Below are 24,338 nucleotides of genomic sequence, written 5' to 3' on the forward strand. Positions count from 1 at the left end.
GGAAAGTTTTTGTTGGCGTTTTTCAAATTAGGTGAAAACTTCCAACCAGCCTGTAGGCTGACACAGCCAACACCAGTCAGATTTGGGCCATGGGGAAGTTTGCCTTTTCTCAAAGCCTCTGCCTGTTGTCCCTGAAACATGCGTGCGCACACACATATGCATACACACACGCCATCCGTAGAAGATAAATGCACCACTCTAAGGACGTCTTCTCTACCTGTTAAGGGTTTTCATGCTGTCTATGCACCCTCGGGACTTCTCGTTGGCATATACCCCTCCCAGACCCCCATGGCACAATGCTGTTTTTTCCAGACTCCAGCATGAATGTTCCATATTCCTGATATTTGTTATATTTCCACACCATCTGTTTAATGTATTTCTTTAAATCGACTTGCAAGTTTTTTGTTTTTTACTTAAATACTTTTCAAAACCCATGTAATTACTCTAAACAGAACAGTATTTTTTTAAAATTGAAGTACAATGGATATACAACCTTATTGAGAATGAGAGTTGAGGTATAATCAAAAGTATAAGCCTTAAATCTGCTACTTATTAGCTATGGCCTTGAGTAAACCACTTCTCCGAGCCCAAGTTGTCTCAACTCTAAAATAAAGATAATAATAACCATTTATTGGCTAGTTATGAGGATTAAAGAGATACTGTATAAAAAGTGTTAACCATATGGCAAGCATTCAATGAATAACCACTGTGATTATTGTAATAATTGTGCTTTATGTACTTGGCCAACATCTCAGTCTCATCCCTCATCAAATAATCTGATAGATGGAATTAAGCAGGAGTGGGTCATGTGTTAACCCAGACTGCAAGCCATTTACATTTGGTTACTTGTGTTTTATGTAGGGCCTGCCCTTTCAATAGAAGAGGCTTTCTAAACTCTCTTGTAGGGAATATTCATCTTGAGACCTTAAAGGCTAGATACAGAAACAAGTTAATTCCAAAAGAAACAGTTTCTGTCTGCAGTAGATCTAGGAAGCCATTGCCCTATGGTTCTGATCTCATACTTGGCTTTTGACCATGATACAGTTCTGGTGGCTACCATAATCTCCAAGTAGTTTCTGAGGTGGTGCTAGTACAGCAATTCCTCAGTTCTTCCTTGGGAACACCAGAATCCCATGTGCATTTTCCTACTCTCTATCTCTTCTCTCTTTATCTAGTTTATCTTTATTTTCCTCTCTAGATTGTTCTTTCTATATGTGCCACATTTTCTGTGTCTGTGATTTCTTTGTTGATCTCTCTTTTTACTCTTTCTTGTCTCTTTCTATCCTCCTTTCTCAGTTTCCTCTTTCTTCTTTCCATCCCTCTTCTCTTCTTTAATAATTATGTTGAGTATTCCAAATATATTTAAAAGAGAGAGTATTGAATTATTTTATATTTTCTCCTTAAAGTAAAAATTAGGTGAGCTTATTATTGGTTTTCTTTCTCCCAAGCAAAATAAAACCCCATACAATGGCAAATGTATTAATTTAAGTTTAAAAAAAAAATTTAGTGTAGTTATGTAAAACTATCAATTTCCTTTTTTTGTGGGAGGACAGGGATTGCTTAATTAGCTTTAGTAAAAAGGTCTTCTCTCTGTTATCTAACCAAAAGGAACAATGAAAAGATGTAAACTGTAATTAGGCAAGTTTATTTTTACTGTCTTGAAAAGTAATTTTAAGCTATTTTTATTTTATGAGGTAGCTAAGAGAGAGGGAGAAGTAGGAGAAATTTATGTGGATAGAAGAAGTCAGGTCATTAGAGAAAGTAAATATTAAATTTCTGCTTTTCCTGCTTAGATTTAAATGATAAACACGGATGCTTATTTCTCTATTGTGTTAGAGAAACACTATTTTTACTGCTTCCCAAATAATCTTTCTGTGAATAATTGTTGTACATCACAGTGTTGTAAGGTTAATAGGAATCAGCGTATTTGTTTTTTAATAATTTTTTATTTGTGTTAATCTTTCATTTTGAAATTTTCAAAAATTAGCTTATTCTCATTCAGTTATGTTTTGAAGGCCAGTCTTCCTGAAACTGCTCCTGTTTCCCTTTTGTCAACTTTGCGTTTATTTAAACCATGACTCTCTCCCAGTGGTTCACAAGTACATACTATACTAAATTTTTTTTCAAAAAAGTCTTAGATATTAATTGTGGAAAATATAGTAAACACAAATAAATAAAGAGGGAAGATTAAAAATCACCCATAATTTCACCATCCATTGCATGTGATCTTTTTCTTGTGAATATGTATTTCCTTTTTTGTTTACAAATATCAGCCAGGCCATATCATGCATACTGTTCTACAACTGCTCTTTCAAGTCATAAAGTAGTTATCTTTTGTTCACTAATTTACTGTGAGTTGATGAATTTCCCTCCCCTGGTTATGGAGCTTTAATTAGAATACTGTTGTGTTAAGGTTAATTTCAGATTTGGGGACATTTGTGGCATTGTCTGCAGTGTGACAGTTACGTTTCTATTTCATTATAGTGTTTTTGGGTGTGACCAATCTTCAAGCAGACCAGATTCAAATGACCAGCTTGTGTCCTAAGTGGCAGATCCACCGTCATGCTACTGCCTACAGGATAGTTCTAGAATCTCTCCAGGGTAAGTGCAATCCATCACATATATTTTGTCAAGCACTTGTGTACTTGGTTCTGTGCATATCACTGTGGATAACACACAAGTGACATTAGACAAGAGCCTTCTTTTTTAAAAAAAAAAAATGCACACTCCAGCTATTGTAGTTGCTATCTATCAACAGAGAAAGATGTTATAGAACTCTTGACTATTTCTCTATGCTGTGCATTCATCCCCATGACTAATTCATGTTGTGATTTAGATTTTGTGCCTCTTTATCCCCTTCATCTATTTCAACCACCCATCCCAACCCCTCCCTCTGGTAAGCACCAGTTACTTCTCAATGTCTATGAGATTATTGCTGTTTTGCTTGTTATATTTTGTTTTGTTTTCCACATGTAAGTGAAAACATATGGTATTTGTCTTTTTCTGCCTGGCCTATTTCACTTAGCATAATACCCTTTAGATCTGCCCACAGTGTTGCAAATGGCAAGATTTCTTTCTTTTCTTTATGGCTGAATAATATTCCATTGTTTATATGTACCAAATCTTCTTTATCTGTTCATCTACTGATGGACACTTTGGTTGCTTCCATATCTTGGCCATTGTAAATAATGTGGCAGTAAATATAAGGGTGCATATATCTTTTTGAATCAGGGATTTTGTTTTCTTCAGGTAAATTTCTAGGAGTGGAGTTACTGGGTTGTTTGATATTTCTGTTTTTAGTTTTTTGAGGAACTTCCATACTGCTTTCCACAGAGGCTACACCAATTTACCCTCCCATAAACATTGTAGGAGGGTTCCCTTTTCTCCACATCTTTGCCAGCACTTGTTATTTCTTGTCTTTTTGGATAGTGGCCATTCTAATTAGTATGAGGAAATATCTCACTGTGGTTTTGATTTGCATTTCTCTGGTGATTAGCGATGTGGAGCATTTTTTATGTGCCTGTTGGCCATCTGTATTTCTTCCTTGGAGAAAATGTCTATTCAGGTCCTTCGCACATTTTTTAATTGGGTTATTTGAGTTTCTGGTGTTGAGGCTTATGAATTCTTTATATATTTTAGATGATAACCCCTTATCAGATAAATTATTTATGAATATATTCTCCCATATTGTAGGATGCTTTTTTGTTCTGCTAATGGTATTCTTTGCTATACAGCAGCTTTTTAGTTTGATGTAGTACAACTTTCTCAGTTTTGATTTTGTTTCCCTTGCTCAGGAGATGTGTCCAGGAATTGCTCATGCTTATCTTCAAGAGATTTTTGCCTATTTTTCTTCTGAGAGTTTTATGGTTTCATGTCTTATATTTTGGTCTTTAATCCATTGTCAGTTTACTTTGTATACGGTGGTAGACAATAATCTAATTGCATTCTCTTGCATGTGGCTATCCAGTTTTCCCAACACCATTCATTGAAGAGACTATCTTTTCCTCATTTTTTATTTGTGGCTCCTTTGTCATATGTTAATTGATCATATATACATGGGTTTATATCTGGGCTCTGTATTCTGTTCCACTGATATATGGGCCTGTTCTTATGCCAGTACCATACTGTTTGGGTTACTATAGCTTCTTTGTAGTATAGCTTAAATTTTAAAGTCAGGAAGCATAATCCCCTCCAGCTTTGTTTTTCTTTCTCAAGATAGCTTTGGCTATTCGGGGTCTTTTTTGGTTCCATATAACATATAGGTTTCTTTGTTCTTGTTCATTGAAAAATGCCATTTGTATTTTGATAGGGATTGCACTGAATCTATAAATTGCCTTGGGCAGGATGGGCATCTTGACAATATTAATTCTTCCTATCCATAAGCATGGGTTAGATTTCCATTTATTTGTGTCTTCTTAAATTCTTTCATCATGTCTTACAGTTTTCAAAGTACAGGTCTTTCACTTCCTTGGTTAGGTTTATTCCTAGGTATTTTATTCTTGCTAATGGAATTGTAATTGTAATTGTTTTCTCAATTTCCCTTTCTGCTACATTGTTGCTAGAATATAGGAATGCAACAGATTTCTGTATATTGATTTTGTATCCTTGCCACTTGCTGAATCCAGTCATTAATTCTATTAGATTTTTGGGTTTCCTCTGTGTATATCATCTCATCTGCAAATAGTGACAGCTTTTTACTTCTTCCTTACCATTTTGGATGCCTTTTATCTCTTTGCCTGTTTGCCTTTTTGTCTGATTGCCATAGCTAGGACTTCCAGTACTATGTTGAATAAAAGTGGTGAGAGTGGACATCTTTGTCTTGTTCCTGATCTTAGAGGAACAGCTTTCAGCTTTTTGCCATTGCGTGTGATGTTAGCTGTGGGTTTGTCATATATGACCTTTATTATATTGAGGTATGTACCCTTTATACCCATTTTGTTGAGAGTTTTTATCATTAATGGGTGTTGAACTTTGTCAAGTGCTTTTTCAACATCTGTTGAGATGATCATGTGGTATTTATCCTTTTTGTTAATATGTGTATGATGTTGATTGATTTATAAATATTGTACCATCTTTGCATCCCTGGAATAAATCCCCCTTGCTTGTGATGGATGATCCTTTTGATGTATGGTTTTAGTATTAGAGTGATGCTGGCCTCATAGAATGAGTTTGGAAGTATTCCCTCCTCTTTTATTTTTTTTTTAATACTTTGAGAAGGATGGATATTATCTCATTTCAAATATTTGGTAGAATTAAGCTGTCTATTCTAGGTTGTCCAATTTATTGGCATATAATTTTTCATAAAATTTGCTTATACTTCTTTGCATTTCTTTGGTGTTAGTTGTAACTCCTCCCTCTTCTTGAGGAGGCAGTATTGTGTTATGGATCATGCAGGATATAAAGTCAGAATGACTGACTAAGCTAGTTATTTAATATCTCCAAACCCCCATTTTCTCATCTGTTAATGGGCATTAACCATAGTTCTCATTTCTTGGCATTCTGTGGGGATTAACCTGAGATAAATTTGTATAAAGCATTTGCAAACTGCTTTGCACAAATGAGATGCCTGAAAAATGTTAGCTGCTATTGGTAATAGGAACTGAATAGCCAGGACTAACATGCATTACAATTATATGGCACTAATATTTTAGTATTTACTCCATGGGATCTAGATTTTACTTTAATGTTTTACTTAGTAATTATTCTTACTTTTGGGGATAATTGGTGAACAAGAAACTCTCATTCAGAAGATGGTATAATGTATCTATGCTATCATGAACAGATTTTTCAGTATTTATTCTTAATTACAACTACAATTTGAGACTTTGTTTCATAGTTGGAACACTAAAAATGATTTCATTAAAAATATCAAGAACAACAAAAGGTTGATTCCTGAAAAGCGAGTTTCTAGAGAGCCTCAATCCTCTTTTCATATTATCAGCATGGATAATATTCAGAAGGTGAGATTAAATAATGAAAACTAATCAAATTTGTATTATCAGTAGGAAAGATATATCTTGTTATTCTGGGGGAGCTATAAGAGACACTAGAGAAACCCAAATAATTTTTAAAAATTTTTCAAACATGCTAATGAAATTGTTAAAAATTTTCTTTCTGGAAAATGATCATGCTTTCCTCATTTAAAAAGCAGAAGGAACTAATTTTTTGGGTCTAGATAAAATTAATTTATTCACCCATATTGCTGACTGTGACTACATTAAAAATGCAGATGATCCAAAAAAGTAGAAAGCACAGTTTAGTAGAGTCTTGCTAACATTTGGAAATATGCTGAGAATATGAGAATAGAATATGAGCAACACAAGAAGCAACCCCTGACAATCCCAGCCAAGACATTATCTGAATAGAGATACTGAGCCACTAATTCCTTAACTTCCTGTGTGTAATCCTATAAGGATCCATTTAGCCTGACACTGGCTAAACATAGGAGAGTGGCTTTAGTCTGAAATAAATATACAGTAAGGGAAAATCAGGATAAGTCACTTGGATTTTGTGGTTGTTTTAAACATGATTTATTGGATGCTTAAGCAAAAGTATATGAAAAATATGCAACTGCCATAGAGAAAAGACTATAAAACCTTAAAGAGTTACATTTCCTGTATCTTTATAAGAACAGCTAAGTCACATTGTAAATTTAGGGGGTTGACATTTACTGGAATTTGTTAAGGTTTGAAAAAAATACTAAGTGTAAAAAAGTCACACTGCCAAAGTACCCCACAATATTTTATCCTTTTATATCATTTATGAAGTTGCCATGAAGGCTCCTATGAATATTTATAGACTTTCAAAAAAATGTAAGTATATAGAATGACATGAAGATGTGTTGAAACTGGCTTTATCAATGGAATTAATGAGACCCATAAGTATTGTTTTATTAAGTGCATTTGGTTTAGCGTACTTGGAAAATAGCACTGGGATTCTTATCAAAGGATATGATTGATGTGTCTGATAACATTGATCTGGTAATCCAAAACCTCAAAAAATCTCTTTTCTGAAGCCAAGGTCTTTGCTAGAGAAAAACGTGAGTCCACGTTTCCTTCTTATCTTGAAGTTAATTTGTACCTCTCAGTATTGTTTTCCAGCTGCCAAAAACCTCTTGAACTGAGCCTCAATAGTCTCTATTAAACAAGAATGAACAACGTGTTGCTCAGTGTATTTTTCATCAACATTTTTAGTTGAGAGATTTATGAGCCCAATTAGCCTACATTTTATTCAACCAGTTGACTGACTGAATATTGTTAACTAACAGGACAGCAATAGATCCTAACTGACAGACTCAAAAAGAAGTGGTTGGAGGTAGGGATTGAGTATAGGGATAGCAGTAGAGAATGTATTTAAATATTTTAACTTGTACAGTTTAGGTAAAGGAATATTTTTTCTACTTCAGAGTGGGGAAGAATTAGACTGAGTTTCTTTCCTTTGTTTTTTTCATTATCAACCTTCTTCACCCATTTCTCCCTCCCTCTGCCTCTGACAGCCACTAATCTGTTCTCTGTGTCTATGAGCTTGGTTTCAGGCTGGGTTTATCTTGCAGAGAAATGTGATCCTCATGCTGTCACTGCCTGGCAAGGGCTTGTGGTCAGATGCCCATTTTTCCACAGGCAGATGAGTCCCAGAGCCCCCACTGCTTTAACTTGGTCCCAGTTCCCATTGACTTCATGTGCTACCACTGAAGACATTTCATTCAGTCTTTCCACCCAGGAAGAGATACTAAAGAGAAATGGGACCTAATTCCTCCATATGAAGGAGATAAGTTTTATCCTAGAGTGACCTATTACAGAATGCCTCTGACAAATCCCGATTATTTGATGGGTAATTTTTTCCTTTTTTTTTTTTTTTTAAATATATTCTCTCTCCATGGTCTGGTATGTGAACTTGTATTCTGGGACGAAGTCAGTGAAGGCACCTCAGTTCTAACCATAACTACTGGTCAACTTCTCTGAGATTTAGTTTCTCTTAAATTACTTCTTTTGAGGCCTTTTCCTGAGGTAATACCTACAAATTTCTAAGGTTTTTGTGAATAAAACAGTCAGGCTGTCTCATTCAGATTTGTTTGTTTGTAAATGGCAGAAATGCAGGCAAAAATGACTTAAGCAAAAGAGTCAATTTATTGGCTAATATACTGAGAAGTTCAGTAGTATCTGACTTCAGGCACATCTGGATTTAAGTGTTCAGACAGTGTCATCAAAAATAAGTCTTGCTCCATCTTTCTGCTCTGCTCTCCTCTGCCTTCGTTCCCAGCCAGATTCTTGGAGTTGGCCTCGATCAGATCCAGAATTATGTCCTCCAACCCGACAGTCTTAGTGAAGGGAAAGCTTCTCTTTCTCAGTAATTCCAACAAAAGTCCAGCAACTTGAGTCATATTGGCCTGGTTTAGGTCATATACTCCTAAATCTGTCATTGAGTGCAAGGGCATGAAATAAACTGACTGGTCAGAACTGGTTGCCTCCCGCCCCTGTATCTGGGGGGAGTGGGGAGTTATTCAGCCCTTTCCAAATCATAAAGACTGAGAGTGAGGCAGAACGTATTCAAAGAAAGAGGGAATAGATGCAAGATAGGCAAAAACAACAGATGTCCTCTACCCATGTAAATATTATGACATTTTTTATAGCCAAGAAGAAATAAAAGAAAGATTACCAAAAGGATAAGGTTTTCTCAGGAAAGACTGAAATACATCCGTGTTTGTGTCAGTCATCCACTTGCCAAATTAAATTGTAAGCTCTTAACTTACAATTTTACTGGTTAACTGTAGGACAGACCAAAGTCAGAGACTTTTGGTTGGTCTTGGTTAACTCAGAACCCCGTGGGAGCCTGCAGTAGTTCTGTGGAAGTTCTGGAGTTGTATTGCTCTCTCCAGCTATTTTTGAGTTGACTTGGCAAGTTCATGTATTTATACACTACATGAGCCCAAGTTCTGTAGTCATTCTGTAATCTCCATAACTTGGTGAATTTCTTCATTCCTGCTTTAAAAAAAGTTTCCAGGAATACTCACCTTATCTTCTATCTTGTTGTTGAAATGTCAGTTTTGCAGTATCCTAAGTAGAGAATCACAGCACAGTGGAGAATCTACCTCAACCAGACACCAGATCCAAAACAAAAACTCATATAAAACAAAACCTGTTCTCAAGATTAAACTTTTTGAAGTAGTGACATTATGTTTGGGGGTCAAGATATTTGTCAGACGTTGGGAACGGAAGCATTTGTATCTTAAAATTCCAGCAGACTGTCTTGGATCCTGGATATTTTTTACTTGTGGATCTCCGTTACTCTACCTAGGACATTGTGATGATTCAAGTTGGTGGCCTCATTATCAGCATGATAATAACCTACAGAATATATTTAGTATGGCTTCATAAGAATGAATGCACACAATTTTTTCCCCTGTCCTAAAAAAATACATTAACTTTTGGCACAAGGGTTTGAGGAAATTGGTCATCATTTGATCGGTTTAGATGATTTCTTTAAGGCAAACCTTTAGACCAGAATCACGTGCCAAAAGCAACATGGATACATGCCCTTTCACGTAACTCTTTGTTAGTATTGGGATATAGATTGATTAATTTTATTATGTCTGTTCCAGTTTTCCAATGGTTTGTAGATTTTTTTTTTAGCAGTAAAATGCATTTACATTGCATTATCAATGGTCTGTAAAGTTCACAGATGTCCACGGGAAATAGAAGAGACAGTAGAAAAGCACATTTCAAGGTTTGATTCATGGGGCGTCCCAGGAAGCTTTTATGGAGATGGATAAATATGATCCATGCAAAGGATTTAGGATATGTTTGTATTACAGGTAGTTAACAGGTCAACAGAGCTTGTAAGAGGCTCCATAGTTGTGGTTAAGTATTAAAAAGAAAGAGCTACTATGGGTTTCTGAGCCTGGGAATCAAACACTGAATTTGGACATAAGCAAAGCAGAGTGCAGTGTTCATTTTTATTTTCTTACAAGCAAACTCCTTGAATAGCAATATATAATCTCACAAACACCTTAACAATCTTTTTATTTCATCATTTTGCAAAATATACAATAAATTACTGAGGTAGACCTTAATTTATTCTGAATAAATGTATTACTAAGATTATATTATAAGGCTCACTTTTGAAACTCTGTAATATTCAGAATTATAAAAATAAATTTCAAATTCCATTTAACAAATGGCCTTAATTTATTTATATTTTTAAAAATCAAGATTTGTCCATAGGCAAAATTTTAAATGGTATATGTCATATTTGTCCTGATATATGTACATTGTATATATATGTTTTGTTCCAATATATACATTAAAATATAGATTGAAGTTTAATTGGTGGCATGCTTTCAAAATAGGTAAAAGTAACTGTTTACTAGTTCTTGTATTTTGTGCTTAAAAATGTAACTGGTCTGTTTTTATGTTTTCTATATTTTGTTTATATTTGATAAATTGCAAATAGCATTTGAAGTAGTTTGTTAAAATCACTCAATAATATGTGTAATGTATTTAATTAATGCAGTTTTAAATACTGGTTTTTAAATTCTAGAAGTAAAGCTATGTAAGGTTTTGACTACATGGATGCAACTTAGGAATCAGATAAAGATCAATCTAGAAGATTGTTCTTTTCATGGTAGCAGTAAATCTTCCTTTTAACCAATTATCTGTGTGGTAAAAAAATACGCACTCTTCCTGTAAAGGAAACCCATTTGAAATTTTTAGTAATGAAACCCACTAAGGTAGGCAGCCATTCCCCATGGAGTGCTAAGCACTGAGCCATAAGGGGTCCTCCTCTGAACTCTGCATGCTGTCATGTTTGCTTATTTCATATGCACGCAGCAGCTTTCAGATTGTTTTATTTTGGAAAACCTTATGCTTAACTTACTTCATGATGTATTAGTGGAGATTAAAGCAACATCCTCTGAGACTGGCTTTTAGAGTTCTGAAAATTTAAATTTCAATTCTACTTATGGAATTCTATGGACTTTGTTAAGCTACTAACTTTTCTGGTCTTCAGTTTTTTGTCTTTAGATTGAGGATAATTATAAATGTTGTAAGGATCAAATGAGTTGATACACATAAAATCCTTAGAATAGTGTCTGGCACAAGATCAGGTCTCATAAAATGTTGGCTATTATTATCATTGTTGTTGTTATGAAATTCCAAGCACAGAACCTAGCTTGTAGTAAGCCCTCAGGCAATGATAAATGTCATTCATATAACTTCCCCAGAGTCCAGACCCAAGGACCAGCACTAACTCCTCCAGGAAAGCAAAGCAATCCTGGATATGGGAATGCAGAAAGTAGCCAACAGTTAATCAGGTTGCTAAATTCTTTGTGCCTCTGCCAGGGTGGAGACATGACAGAGAAGGTGCTAGGTGAAATGGCTGTATATGGCATGTGTCCTTGATAGAACAGAAAGAACTCTGGAACCAGGAGTGGGGAGACGGAGTCCTGTTGTATGTATGGCCCTAAGCCTCTTAAGTATCATGTCCTGTTTCCTCAATTTTGATTTTAAAAGAATAAAACAGGGTCTTCAGAGTGGATCCAAGGAGTTTGGAGAGCTTCCTCTGAACTTTCTTGGAGTCTGCTTTGCATTTGAAAGAAATCCTGGGTGTCAGTTAAAAATCAAGATTGAGAGGAGGGAAATTGGGCTGTGTGGGGACTCCCTGGCTGTCCCAGTACCCCTGCAAGTTCTTGCCTATGCTTATGGAAGCTTTGAAAACAACTGGAGCCATGGATGAAACTTTGGGACCCTGGAAGCCCACCTCTTTATCCATAAACATAAAGCTTGCCTAGAACCCTACAGTTTCTAACTCTATACCTGTATCTTTAGGCCACTTCCAAGAATCCTGTTGCATGGTAATAAGCTGTATGGGGCTAAAAGGATGTATTTTTTGTCAATTTGTAATAGGTTGTGTTCTGGAGAATTATGTTGAATGAAAGGGGATTCTAATTTTTAAAAAATAAATACACCCACCTCTATTAAGATGTATACATATGATTACATACATGAATAATTGTCCATTCATTTGAGGGTTAATCTCAGGAGACTTTTAGTAGCAAATCTCATTTTTTGAACATATAAAATGTGATTTTTAATTATAAAAATATTGGTGGCTATATTAACTCTTTAGAAATAGAATGCCTCAAATAAGTATAAGTCATTCTGGAGTTATCTGATTAGGCCATGCATATTAAGCGTGTTAGAAGCAAATCATCTAATAATGGCTGTTTTAAAAAATTCGTATGTGTATGTTCTTCTTTTTTTTTATAGATAAAAAAAAGCAAGAATCCATTGTGGGTGGAGGGACAACCAGGCATTGCTTTTATGGACTTGAGCCTGATTCAGAATATAAAATCAGTGTTTACACGAAGCATCAGGAGATTGAGGGACCCAGTGTGAGCATAATGGAAAAAACACGTAAGTCAAATGTGTTCTCTCCTGATTTCTTTCTCTGCAGACAAACAGTACTTTAGGCATCCTGTTTTGGTTCAAAAACCTTATTCTATTTAAAAAACATTAGTTATCGGTGCCCAGGAATATCTGTAGTACAAGTTTTGCGCCTCTTCTCCGGTCTCAAAATCCATTGCACGTGGCACACTGATGTCATCTGTATGGTTTTTTTCCATCCTTTGTATGTTTCACAAGGGACTATCAGGCCCTATGATAGGAAAGTGCTTGAAACAATGACCTATATTGTGATCTGTATCCATAAGGAACATTTGTGCTATGTGGAGTGTGAAATGAAGTTTAAGGCCTGGGTCCTGACATTAAGACAATGGCATATTACCACAGCTGTGAGGATGGGAATGGGGCCAAGGTGTCCCAACTGGCTGACCCTAGAGTTACTGCCTACTGAAGAGCTCTGGCGCCTTTTCCATGTGAGCTGCGGGTCTGATGCACTGAAGGGAAAGGCAAAGTGTAAAATTAAAACAAAGCACTTTTTACATGTTCTAAAGAGCAAGGAGGGTGTCAGCTTCTTGGAATGGCTTTTAATCAAGGATTCCTGACGTAATGGCCACAGATAAAATGGTTTGAATTGTAGTGAATTCTGCTAGACATTTGTGTGTCTAATTCAGGGCTTTGAACTTAAACTTGAAATCTTAGAGGGTTGGAATGTGAAAAGGTGGTGGTGAAAGGCTTTTTTGGTAGCCCCTCTGTCATGTATCTGCCGTGTAGAGAGTTCTATCTACATAGAGTCTTCCAGTTGATTTGACACATGCAAAAGGAAACCATCATCAATGTGTGGCCCTCAAAAACAGAAAGTGAAAGTATAATATATTGATGCATCTGATGTTTTTCTAAGGCAAAGACTTTATTTCATAACACTGAAATAGTCAACATTTTATATTACACATGTATTTTTGAGGTATGATTTACATATTATAAAAAATTCACTCATTTTAAGTATATGATTCAGTGAATTTTAGTACATTTAAAGTGTTGTGCAGCCATCTCCACAATCTAATTTTAGAACATTTCCATCAGCCAAAAAGATCTTTCATGCCCATTCCCAGTCAATCTCCTGCCCCATCCTCAGCCCCAGGCAATTTACCTTCTTTTCTTATACATTTGCCTTTTTTGGACATTTCATATACAAAGGGAAATATGGAAAATGTAGTCTTTTGCTCCTGGACTCTTTCACTTAGCATGTGTTTTTGAGGTTCATTGATGTTGTTGACATCATGTTCATAGGCATCAGTAATTTGTTTCACTTTAATGCTGATTAGAATTCTGTTTTGTGGGTAGAGGAACATGTAATTCTGAAGTTATCGAGTCAAACAGGCTCAGTTTGCATTGTGAACTTGGGCAGTTCAACATATCTGAGCATCTTTTTGCTCATCAGTGTTAAACACCTACTCTCTTGCCCTCTGCGGTGGTGGTAAAGATCCGAGTGAACCTGTTGAAGTTTTCAACCTGTATCTTACTGAACAAGTATTTGTCATCACCATGACTGTCTTGTTGGAAGTCACAAACTGATGGCCATGGCTTTAGATTCCACCATCAGACATGTGTTTTTATGTTTTAAAGTATCTTTCGAAAGTTCAAAAGATATGGCAACACAGGACACACACGTCCTCATGGTGCCAATCTGCTGAAACCATGTGACCACTGTCTCTTTTAGACAATGTATGTATGTGCTCTCAAGTTTGCTGCTCCTTAATATTTAGGCTAGTCCTTTGCTCATATCCACTATTTGCCTGACCTCTAAAAATTTTTGAGTTTGGGGCCCCTGGTCTACCTCTATTCCCCCTAACCTTAATCCCACATCTGTTAACTACCAACCCAGACTTAATTTGGATAGGTCTGTTTGATATAGATGTTTTCCTTAGGTTGAGGATATCTGCCCTGCAGCTTCCACCCACCGGGCTCTAGTTCAAACTTCTGTAGCAATGTGCACCAAAACTGCTCCCTCTTCTGTGTAACAGTCCCTCACATACTTGAGGACAAGGACCATCTGTCTGCCACATAAAGAATAAAAACATGTGTTGCCAGCTCATTGTGGTTCTTCTTCTTACTCATGGGATTCTCTGGCCAGATGTTCTACCCAAACATATTGCTCTGTCTGCCATAGGCTGTCACTGATTTGGTTCCTGATTTATTGACCGAACTTGGGACATGCCTCAATTTTTCACGTTAAAGAACATGCATAAAGATGACCGATGATTTCCACAGAATTTAAGAGAAAGAAATCTGGCTTTAGAAGCATTTTGTGGTGCTTTCAAGAAAGGATTGCAATGCTAGTTTTAGTATTAAGATTTCTCATTTTTTTTTTTTACTATTGAAACGTTTTAGCTTCAAACAATTGCCCTTAAAAGATAAAAGGAATATGTGTCCATAACAATAAAGTACAACGCTAATCCCTCTCTTCTCCCATTCTTCCTTCCCAGAAATACCCATATGTGTTCATCTATATTTATTATACACACACACATATATATGTATATACATACACATACTAATATTATGTATGTAATATATAATAGAAATATTTTTATGTTTTACAAATAGCATCATGCCATGCTATTTTGTGACTTGCTTCATTTTATGTTATAATTAATATCAAACATTTTTGCATATCAGTAATATATAGTTAACCTCATTCTTTTAAATGTTGAATCATTTTACTCTGTTTTATTTTATTGGCTCTTAGAATTGGAAGAGCCCTTAAAATTCATCTCTTCCAACCTTCCTGCCAGTGAAGGAATTCCTTTTACAACATTCCCGGCAAAGAATCAGTTTGCCTGACCTCAAATCCTTCCAGCTATTTGGAGCTTACTGCCTGCAGAGGCTGAACATCCCCTTCTGTGAATGTCTATGATGAGTCAACGATTTTCCCTCATATTCAACTGGGATGATAGAAATAATTTTCTCAGTATTTCTTAAATTTTTAGGGTCATGTAAGAAAGAATATGTAAAAACATGGCATTTAGGACGTTTACCTGATGAGCCCTAACTTGCTCTTCCTTTGCCACCACTGATGGAACTAACTATCCCTGGGTCCTTTAACCAAACCACACTTCCGCAGAGCACATGGACTCTCACCCTACATCATCCACTTTGAACTGACCCGGGCACACTGTAGCCTCCCAGTGTCCCACCCTTTGGTCCTCAGAACTGAAAGTTTTTAGAGACAGTCTGAGCAGAATAGGGAGGGAATTAGATCCACTGGGGCCTCCATGCTGGGGATGCTGGGTCAGAAGGAGGAGCGTGCTGGTAAGCGAGGATTCATGGTCAGTTCTTAGTTAGGCAGAATGGAAACAAAGTTTACTGTATGCATGAGAGTAGCCAGAGAGGAATCTGAAATAGGTTGGCAAGATTCCTACCTTAAATCACCATTAGAACCACTTTGTAGTTGACAATTTGATTGCATTGACTCTGCTGGGTCAGCTGAACTGTGGCAAAATAGCATTTGAAGCCTTCAGTCTGAAGTTGAGGGGTTGGATGGAGCTGGTTTTCACAGGCTGTGGATGTTTTATAATAGTCATTGAATTCGTTGTATCCTCAAAGAAGACAGTTGTTAAAATTGTTGATGCCTCTGAAGGATCCTGATGCCATGGCCTCCCTTTCTCCACCCCAGACGAGGTGGCTGACTGATGCTCTTTTTACCTCTCCTTTACAGAATCACCTCCTACTCAACCACCTACTTTTCCTCCAACCATTCCACCGGCCAAAGAAGGTAAAAGAATAATTCAGTCATGACATGATTTTAGGTTAAGGATTTCTATTGGTTTTATTTGTTTGTTCACTAAAAACCCAAGATATTAATAAAAGATATTTTCTCTTTAACACAAGTGCTTATCAAATCCTGATAAGATGTAAACTTGTAATGAGTAGTAAATGAGACACAGAGATCTAATGTATGGTATAATGAATATAAATAACAAAGTATTGTAGTATAATCATGTGATGTGAAAGAGGTGCTAAATATTACTATAATAGCAACCATATTACAATATATAAATGTATCAAGTTAACGTGTTGTACACTTTAAATTTGCACAATGTTATATGTCAAATATATTCAATAAAAAAAGGAAAAAATACTCATGTAATGATAGATTCTGTGCACGTAAAGTAGATTTTCTAACAGAATTGCTTCATATTTACTCCATTAAAAAAATTTCAGAGTAGTAAATATTTCACCAAGGAAGAATAGTTGCATAATTAGTGAGTGAGGATCTAGTTTATAATTCTGTAGACAAGGGCAATCGTTTCCAGCTTACCTCTGAAGTGCCTCCTCCCAGCTGTTTCTTTCTATCTTCATCACAAGAGTTCCTCATCACCTCTTACCTGAGCTGGTCAGGTAACTTGCTAAAAAAAACTTCCAAACACAGCAGTGGCCTTTAATTTTTTTCATTCCACTAATGAATATTTATTAATTCCCCTATTCATTCACAAAGCTCAAATGCCAGGCACTTGGAATACAATAATAATGTAGGATAGCTGTTTTCTGCCTGTTCTCAGTATTGCAAGAGAGCTACGTGTTTGCCTAGTTAATTACCTGTCAAGGATATGACTCAGGAAATTGAGATTCATACGGCAGTCCAGAAATTAGAAGAGTTAATGCTGCTGCAGGTTAATCACTTGTGAAGGAGGAGGAGAAATTTGAACTACATGGTAAAGAATGTCTTTTACAAATAGGTAAGAGGAAGAATGGCGCTCCAAGTCGTGGTGTGATCTAAGGGCATAAGGTGTTTGGAAAGCTTGAGCATGGCACAGAGGAAAGGGTGAAGATAGTTATGAAGTGGTTTGGAGGCCAGAATAAGAAGTTGGGGTTATCCTACGGAAATAGTGTGCCACAAGAAATATTATGAAGGGAGGTGACCTGCAGAAGTCTATGCTTGATAATGAGATCAGTGGAATGGGAAGGCTGGCTTAGGGGAGGAGAGGATAAAGATGGAACACATAGCGGGGAGCTTATTTTAGAAGAGTTCTTCCGTTCATCATGCATTTTAAAGTACCTGTTACATGGCAGTGATGCAGTAAAAAATCAGTTGTTCCTGCCTTTTAGGAGGTTAAAGTTTCTGTGGGGTCAGAGGCTGAGGAGTATAAGGGTCAGGGAAGCAAAGAGGCACTGAGGAACTCTAAGAAAGCGGCCATTCTTCTGAGCATACCATGCAAACTCTTCCATGATCAACTTACTTTGTAGCGGCAGCTCCAGAACAATGTTATGTTAACAGCAAAATTGTACAACTCAGGGTTTCTCATACACGCCTTCTGCTGTCCTGCATCTTTTAATTCTAGTTACTCTACCTGGAATGCCAGTCTCTTTCTTTTTCCATCTTCCTGTCTAGCCTTTTTTGGTCTCAGTAGCTATGATTATTATTACTGTTGGAACTGAAAAGAGAATCCTACTTCATGAATTCACTAATCTGACATTTCTGATGCAGTTACTATAGAACTCTCTGAGTTAGAATATTTTTTTTTATAGCCGAGCATGATATTATTCCGTAAACATTTTTTAAAGCTTATGGAAGACTTAAGTGATGTGGAAGGCTCTGTGAGAGTAAAGATCGACAGAGTAGAAACACTGGTTCTGAAGTTTTCATGAGGATGGTTTCATATGGTGGGGCATTCTTAACTTGAATAATTATTCATTTTAGACTCTCTTTGTTCTGAGTGTATGTAACAAAGAACCCTGTAAATTTTTATTATTAAAGCAATTCTGAATATTTATTTAACAAATGTTAACTAGAAAAGAGTACAAAGAAGAAAAGTAAAAACACAATTTCGTATCCCAGAGGTAATTCCTTCATACATTTCCATGTATTTTTTCTTTAATAGTAAGTGAACGTGTCATTTTGAATATATGAGGAAAAAGGGCACATTTTCTCATGAGTATTTGTGTGCAAATGGCCTAAGATGAAAATATTCAGATTATTGAAGAGTAAATTGCTTGTTTCATCATAAAACAGAGTCAGTCACAGTGATACACGTTTTGAAGGGGAAGAGAGGCACAGAGCATCTGAAAGAGCACATGACACCAAAAAAAGGATTATTAAAAGTGCTTTCAGTGAAGTAGGTTTCTGTTGGAGTGCTTTTTGCTTGTTTGTTAGTGCTAATCTCAGTAATACCTACTGAAAACGGTTTCCTGGGTTAGCACCAGTGTACATTTCTTGACATATGTTGATGGGCGGCAGAAGGACATAGAATTTTTGAGCAAGGCTGGAATTAAAGTTTGTTATGGCCTCAGCCCAAATGCATTTCAAGTTGTAGAGATTATCTGCTTGCATTGTGTCACATGCCTTCCTTCTGAAGTTGGATCTCTGAAGTTACTAAGTCAGTAAGCAGAGACAGGATACACAGAGTGATAACATAGACTTCCTTCTAATCAGTAGGCTCTAGAGAGTGTTTACTGATGCTTCTCTCTCTAAATCACTTTAGTTGCATATTTTTCTATTCTCTCATTTCTGTTCTGTAGGACTGAGATTGGTGGATTTTTTCCTGTCTCTGTGTTTGATAGGAGCTTCTTAATCATGAAAAAGAACCTTGAGTATAGGAGAGGAATGATGTTCAGGAAGCACAAGAAGCAAGAGCTTGGAATACAGTTTACACCTGTCCTTTGGGGAAAGAGCTCTAGTTACCAGAGGGAAATCACCATCTGCTTTATTGATTTAATAACTACTAAGTTTTCCCCTTGCCTCTGATTCAAAATTTATTCTTGGTCTTCAGTATGTAAAACTGCCAAGGCAGACCTGGTGTTTATGGTGGATGGATCCTGGAGTATTGGAGATGAAAATTTCAATAAGATCATTAACTTTCTGTATAGCACTGTTGGAGCCCTGAACAAGATCGGTGCAGATGGAACTCAAGTAAGGCTAATAGATCAATCATTAATTCTCTGTATGCATTTAAACATTATTCCAAGCTATTATTATGACTACTTGGCAGGGGATATGGGTAAAGAACTATAATGATTGGCTCCAACCCTAAATTACAAGACAAACAAGACAGGGTTTGGAAGCAGCTTACTGATGCCTGTAGAGCTGGAGAAGATGCTAGTTAGTCCCTACAAGCTCTTGAATTCAGCAAACTGAGGTTGGAACGACTATGTCAGCAGATGTTTCCTTTGTATACCAGGATAGAGTATCTCCTTTAGGGATACACCCAATATTTTCCCTGTCTTCAAGGGCATTATAATCTTGAGAGAGGTATGGTCACAAATTACTGTAAATCAATATGAACATAAAATGAATTAATTCATTCAAAAAATATTTTCAAGGATTTATTATGGTCAGGTGCACTACTGTCATAGTGGATATGACAGATAATGTCCCTAATTTCATAGTGCTCATATTCTTAAAGGCAGGGAGAGGAGGGTGACAGATATAAAAAGGCAACAAACAAATTCATGAGGTAAGAAATGGAGCTGTGAAACAGAATATGATTTAAATTCACTGAAGGTTATTTTAAATTATGTGTCAACAGACGCCTTTTTGAGGAAGTTACTTTTGAACGGAGATGTGAATGATGCAGAGGAGATCTGAGAGTAGAATTTCCAGAAATAACAAGTGCAAAAGGCCTAAGATGAGAAAGAGTTTTGAGGCTTCAGATGTTGATCTTTGTGACTAGAAGACAGAGGATGAGCATCTGGGGGGTAGGAGAAGAGGTGGAAGAAGTGGACAAGACCAGATCATCTTGAGTCTTATGAATCACCGAAGGAGTTGGGTATCAGCATAAATGCAATGGGAATCCACTGGAAGGTTTTAAAGAGGAAAGATGTACATTTTGAAAAAAAAAATTCTGATTACTTTGTGGAGCATAAATACTAAAAAGGGAAGAGTGAAAGCAGAGACTAGTTAGGACTCTGCTCAGATGATCCAGCACAGAGATGATGGGGGCCTGGGCTAGGGTGGTGGCAATGAGATGTCCTGAAATGAGCAGATTTGACGCATATTGGAGGAACTGCTGAGAACATCTGAATGTAAGGGGCCCCACAAGAGAAGAATAAAGTGCTGAGGGACTTCAGGGTGGGAGAAATTTGTTTTGAATAGAGGAATCAGAGGAGGCTTCCTAAAAATGACGATGTCTGCTGTCGTAGACCTGGATAAACTGGTAGCAGCTGAAAGCTCACAAAATCAAAGAAAGCCCTCTGAAGATGCTGTACTTACTGCCTCCATCATAGTTCGGAAACACACACAAAAGCAATAAATTGAAAATGTACCCAAATTTCCACAGGGCTGAAAGCAAATCATAGGCAATGAAGCCAGGAAGGTTTGCAAATGCGGTGGTTAAGAACGCAGATTGTGGAGTAGAGCATCCCTGGCTCCACCTCTTGGTTCTGCCAGTGACTACTCCAGTGATCCTGTACAAGTTACTTGGCTTTTAGGTGCCTCAGTTTCCTCATCTGTAAAATGGAAGACTGACAGTAATTCATAGGTCTGCTTCTTAAGGAAGTCCTTGTAATGAATCCAGCTCCAAGTCTCTGACTTTTGTCAGGGTACAAGCTGCCATCCTTCCAGCTGTCAGATGAGATGGCAAAAGGCTTACTTACTTTAGAGAGAGATTTTGAGAATAAACTACTTTTTGAAAAGGACTTAAAGAAAAAGTGCTATTTAAGGTGTTGTCAGATTTGGAAATTATGGACTGTGCTGAAAGACTAAAAGAATAGGTGTAATTGTGCTACTGTGCATGCTCTCTGGCCTAGAGAAAGTCTCCATATACATCAAAACACATAAACCTTCTCTCTCCAGGTTGCGATGGTTCAGTTCACTGATGATCCCAGGACAGAATTTAAGCTAAATGCTTACAAAACCAAAGAGACTCTTCTTGATGCGATCAAACACATTTCATACAAAGGAGGAAATACAAAAACAGGTAAGACCAAAAAAAGCCCAGCTGAGCCCCAAAGTCATTCATTATTAGCAATTACTGAAATGGCTTTTTTAGGGGGCCTAAGAATATAGATTTTTTTTTTTTAAGATTTTTCATTGATCTAAGATTTTTGTTCACACTCTACCCTCCTCAGCAAAACAAAAGTGCCAGGGAATGGAATGGAACTGTTGTCTTCCTTTTTTTCAGGAAAAGCAATTAAGCATGTCCAAGATAGTTTGTTTACTGCAGAGTCCGGGAACAGGAGAGGCATCCCAAAGGTCATTGTGGTTATAACTGATGGAAGATCACAAGATGATGTGAACAAAATTTCCAGGGATATGCAGTCAAATGGTAAGTTTTACATAGATAAACAACAGTGGATACCGATGATAATGTTCGCCTTGTTGCTTTCTGAATACAAATTTAAAGGCTATGTTAGCATGACTTAAATGTTTGTTTTCACATACCTCTTAATACGAGAGGGACAGTGGGATTTTAAAATACTTTCTAGGTTACAAATCTGTTATTTTGCTGTATTGTCTCTAATACGTCTGTTACATACAGATGCTCTATATCAGAAATTCTAGACGTTAAGTGCAATACTATGAGACAGGCCACAATAAAGGGCCAGGGGACCTGATCACAGAAACTCCTCAGCCTCCTCATCGGTACACGGAGATTCTCACAGGACTGCTGTGAAGATTATATTATTTAAGACATTCCAGGCGAATAGTAGTTCAATATTTATTTGCCAAGCACTGAACCGTGATCCACTACAGACTGCCAAGACTACTACTATCTCAGTGTCTACATCTGAAAGAAAAGTGATATAAAATTTCTGCTGCAACTACACTTCATCCCATAAATCTTAAAATAATTATTAAAAACACACAGACATAACAATGTTACCTAAATGGCAACTCTTTGGCCTCAAGCAATAACTGGGGCCTTGACCTTCTTGAGTTTCTTTAAAATGGAAACTTTCTTGAGGCGATGATGGAATAATTATCATATAGTGAAATACGTGCATGCAGAATTCTGATTAACTGTGAAGAATGAATTATCCCCCCTCCCTCCCCATGAGCCCTCCCTGAATAAACACATTTTAAACGTTTGGATGTGTCTCACGTTGCATTATTTATATTTTGTGCAATTGAAAGCCATCAGAAGTCTGTTTCCCTTCTGCCACAGGATACAGCATTTTCGCAGTCGGTGTGGCAGATGCGGATTACTCGGAGCTGGTTAGCATTGGCAGCAAGCCCAGCGCTCGGCACGTCTTCTTCGTGGATGACTTTGACGCCTTTAAGAAAATTGAAGATGAGCTGATTACTTTCGTCTGTGAAACTGCATCAGCAAGTTCGTTCTCTGGAATTTGTACTCACTCATGTTGCTTAAAGGCCGAAATATTTAATACCCGATAAATAAAGAGTCCTGTCTTGATCTAAGGAAAGCAAACGGACTCGCAGAGGTCCTTGTTATGCAGACATGAGGCTTTGTGGTTTTGAGCATATGGAAGTTTAACTTTGCCGCTCACTGGTTTAGACTGTAGGATGATAAAGACTTCTCCTAATGAGAAGAGAGTCTGTGTTTAAAATCAACTCTGCTTCAACAGCTGTAGCAAATAGTTGTCAAAACTGTATTAAGACTCTCAGCAGGCCAACACATTAGAAATGAGACTTCTCCCAATACATGCTCTCAAGCGACCACTAGATTTTAATGGGCCCCTGACAGGAGAAGGAAGCTGCGGCCCTTTGGTTGTAATAGAAGTGAGAGCAGTGCAGTCTTTAGGAATCCACAGAAAAGCGTAGCCACATCTGGTTTGGATTCCCACAACGACTGACGGCCAGAAAGATTATATTAGCTTCCTGTTCTCAGGACAGGGAAAGAATATGTTTGGGAAATGCCAAAATTAGGGTTTTATATTGCTTGTTTTTGTTTTGTTCTCCAGCCTGCCCACTGGTGCACAAGGACGGCATTGATCTTGCAGGTATGCATTGCCATAATTTTTCCAAATACAAATTTATTAAAGAACTCCCATTTGGGGTCAAGATTTTGTTTATAAATCTTTAATAGACTAATTTTGACACTTAAAACCCTAAGTGCCTGTTTATTCTTTTTATCTATCTCTTTGGCTTTTGTTTTAGGATTTAAGATGATGGAAATGTTTGGTTTGGTTGAAAAGGATTTCTCCTCTGTGGAAGGGGTTTCTATGGAGCCTGGTACCTTCAATGTGTACCCCTGTTACCAACTTCATAAAGATGCCCTGGTTTCCCAGCCAACCAAGTATGTTTCCATTGCAAGATATTAAAGCCAGTCATTTGTTTATTGTCTCATTGTGACAATGGTGTCAACTTGAAATATGCTGTAATAGTTCCCAGTAGTATTTTTGATGATGTTAGATTTCTCTTTAAAAACATCAGATTCACACATAATGCTGGTTGAACTTTAATATCTGCCCTACAGAATATATGTGGTTTTAGATAAAGCCAACATCTGATACTATCTATACTATCTATTGGCAGGTTTTTTTTACATAATCTTAACAATAAATATTAAAATGGGTATTTGAAAAATCATTCCTGGAGGCCTAGCCAAAAATGTGAATTGCCAAAGGGAAAATTCTCTCATACTCCACCAAAATTGCTCATCTAGGCAGCAATTCCCTCCACCTTGCTAAAGCCCAGCAATTGGTCCCAGCACTGATCTTAGTGACCTGACCCTTGCCTTCTTAGAGTCTATTCTCCAAGTAGCAGTCAGAGTGATTCCTTTAAAATGTGGATCACATCAAGTCATTCCAAAATCTGCCAGTGATTCCACATTTCCCTCAGAGTAAAACTCAAAGCTCTTGAATGGCCCACATTATCTGTGTACTTATCACCTCTTTGAGTCACCTCCTGTCTCCTTTAGTCTGTTTTCCAAAGACACCAGGCACACCCCACTTTGGTGTCTTTGTACTGGCTGGATGTCTTTATCTCCTTTGAGTTCTTCTGCAAATGTAACCTCAGTGAACCCTGCTCAAACGTAACCTTGC

The 24,338-nt window shown here is 37.0% G+C and overlaps 1 protein-coding gene across 4 annotated transcripts in view; it reads left to right on the forward strand.

The window, feature by feature from the left end:
- The window catches only part of COL14A1 (collagen type XIV alpha 1 chain), a 225,284-nt gene that overhangs the window by 116,904 nt on the left and 84,042 nt on the right, over positions 1 to 24,338 (forward strand). For all 4 annotated transcript variants that reach the window (XM_073230026.1, XM_073230025.1, XM_073230022.1 and 1 more), the window contains exons 23-31: positions 2,485 to 2,601; positions 12,264 to 12,410; positions 16,114 to 16,170; positions 19,166 to 19,305; positions 21,187 to 21,310; positions 21,515 to 21,658; positions 22,499 to 22,663; positions 23,256 to 23,294; positions 23,452 to 23,590. In XM_073230026.1, the coding sequence (XP_073086127.1) occupies positions 2,485 to 2,601; positions 12,264 to 12,410; positions 16,114 to 16,170; positions 19,166 to 19,305; positions 21,187 to 21,310; positions 21,515 to 21,658; positions 22,499 to 22,663; positions 23,256 to 23,294; positions 23,452 to 23,590 (1,072 nt within the window). The remainder of the gene's footprint in view (positions 1 to 2,484; positions 2,602 to 12,263; positions 12,411 to 16,113; positions 16,171 to 19,165; positions 19,306 to 21,186; positions 21,311 to 21,514; positions 21,659 to 22,498; positions 22,664 to 23,255; positions 23,295 to 23,451; positions 23,591 to 24,338) is intronic.

Source organism: Manis javanica, chromosome 2 (genome assembly GCF_040802235.1).
Source record: "Manis javanica isolate MJ-LG chromosome 2, MJ_LKY, whole genome shotgun sequence".
Lineage (NCBI taxonomy): Eukaryota > Metazoa > Chordata > Mammalia > Pholidota > Manidae > Manis > Manis javanica.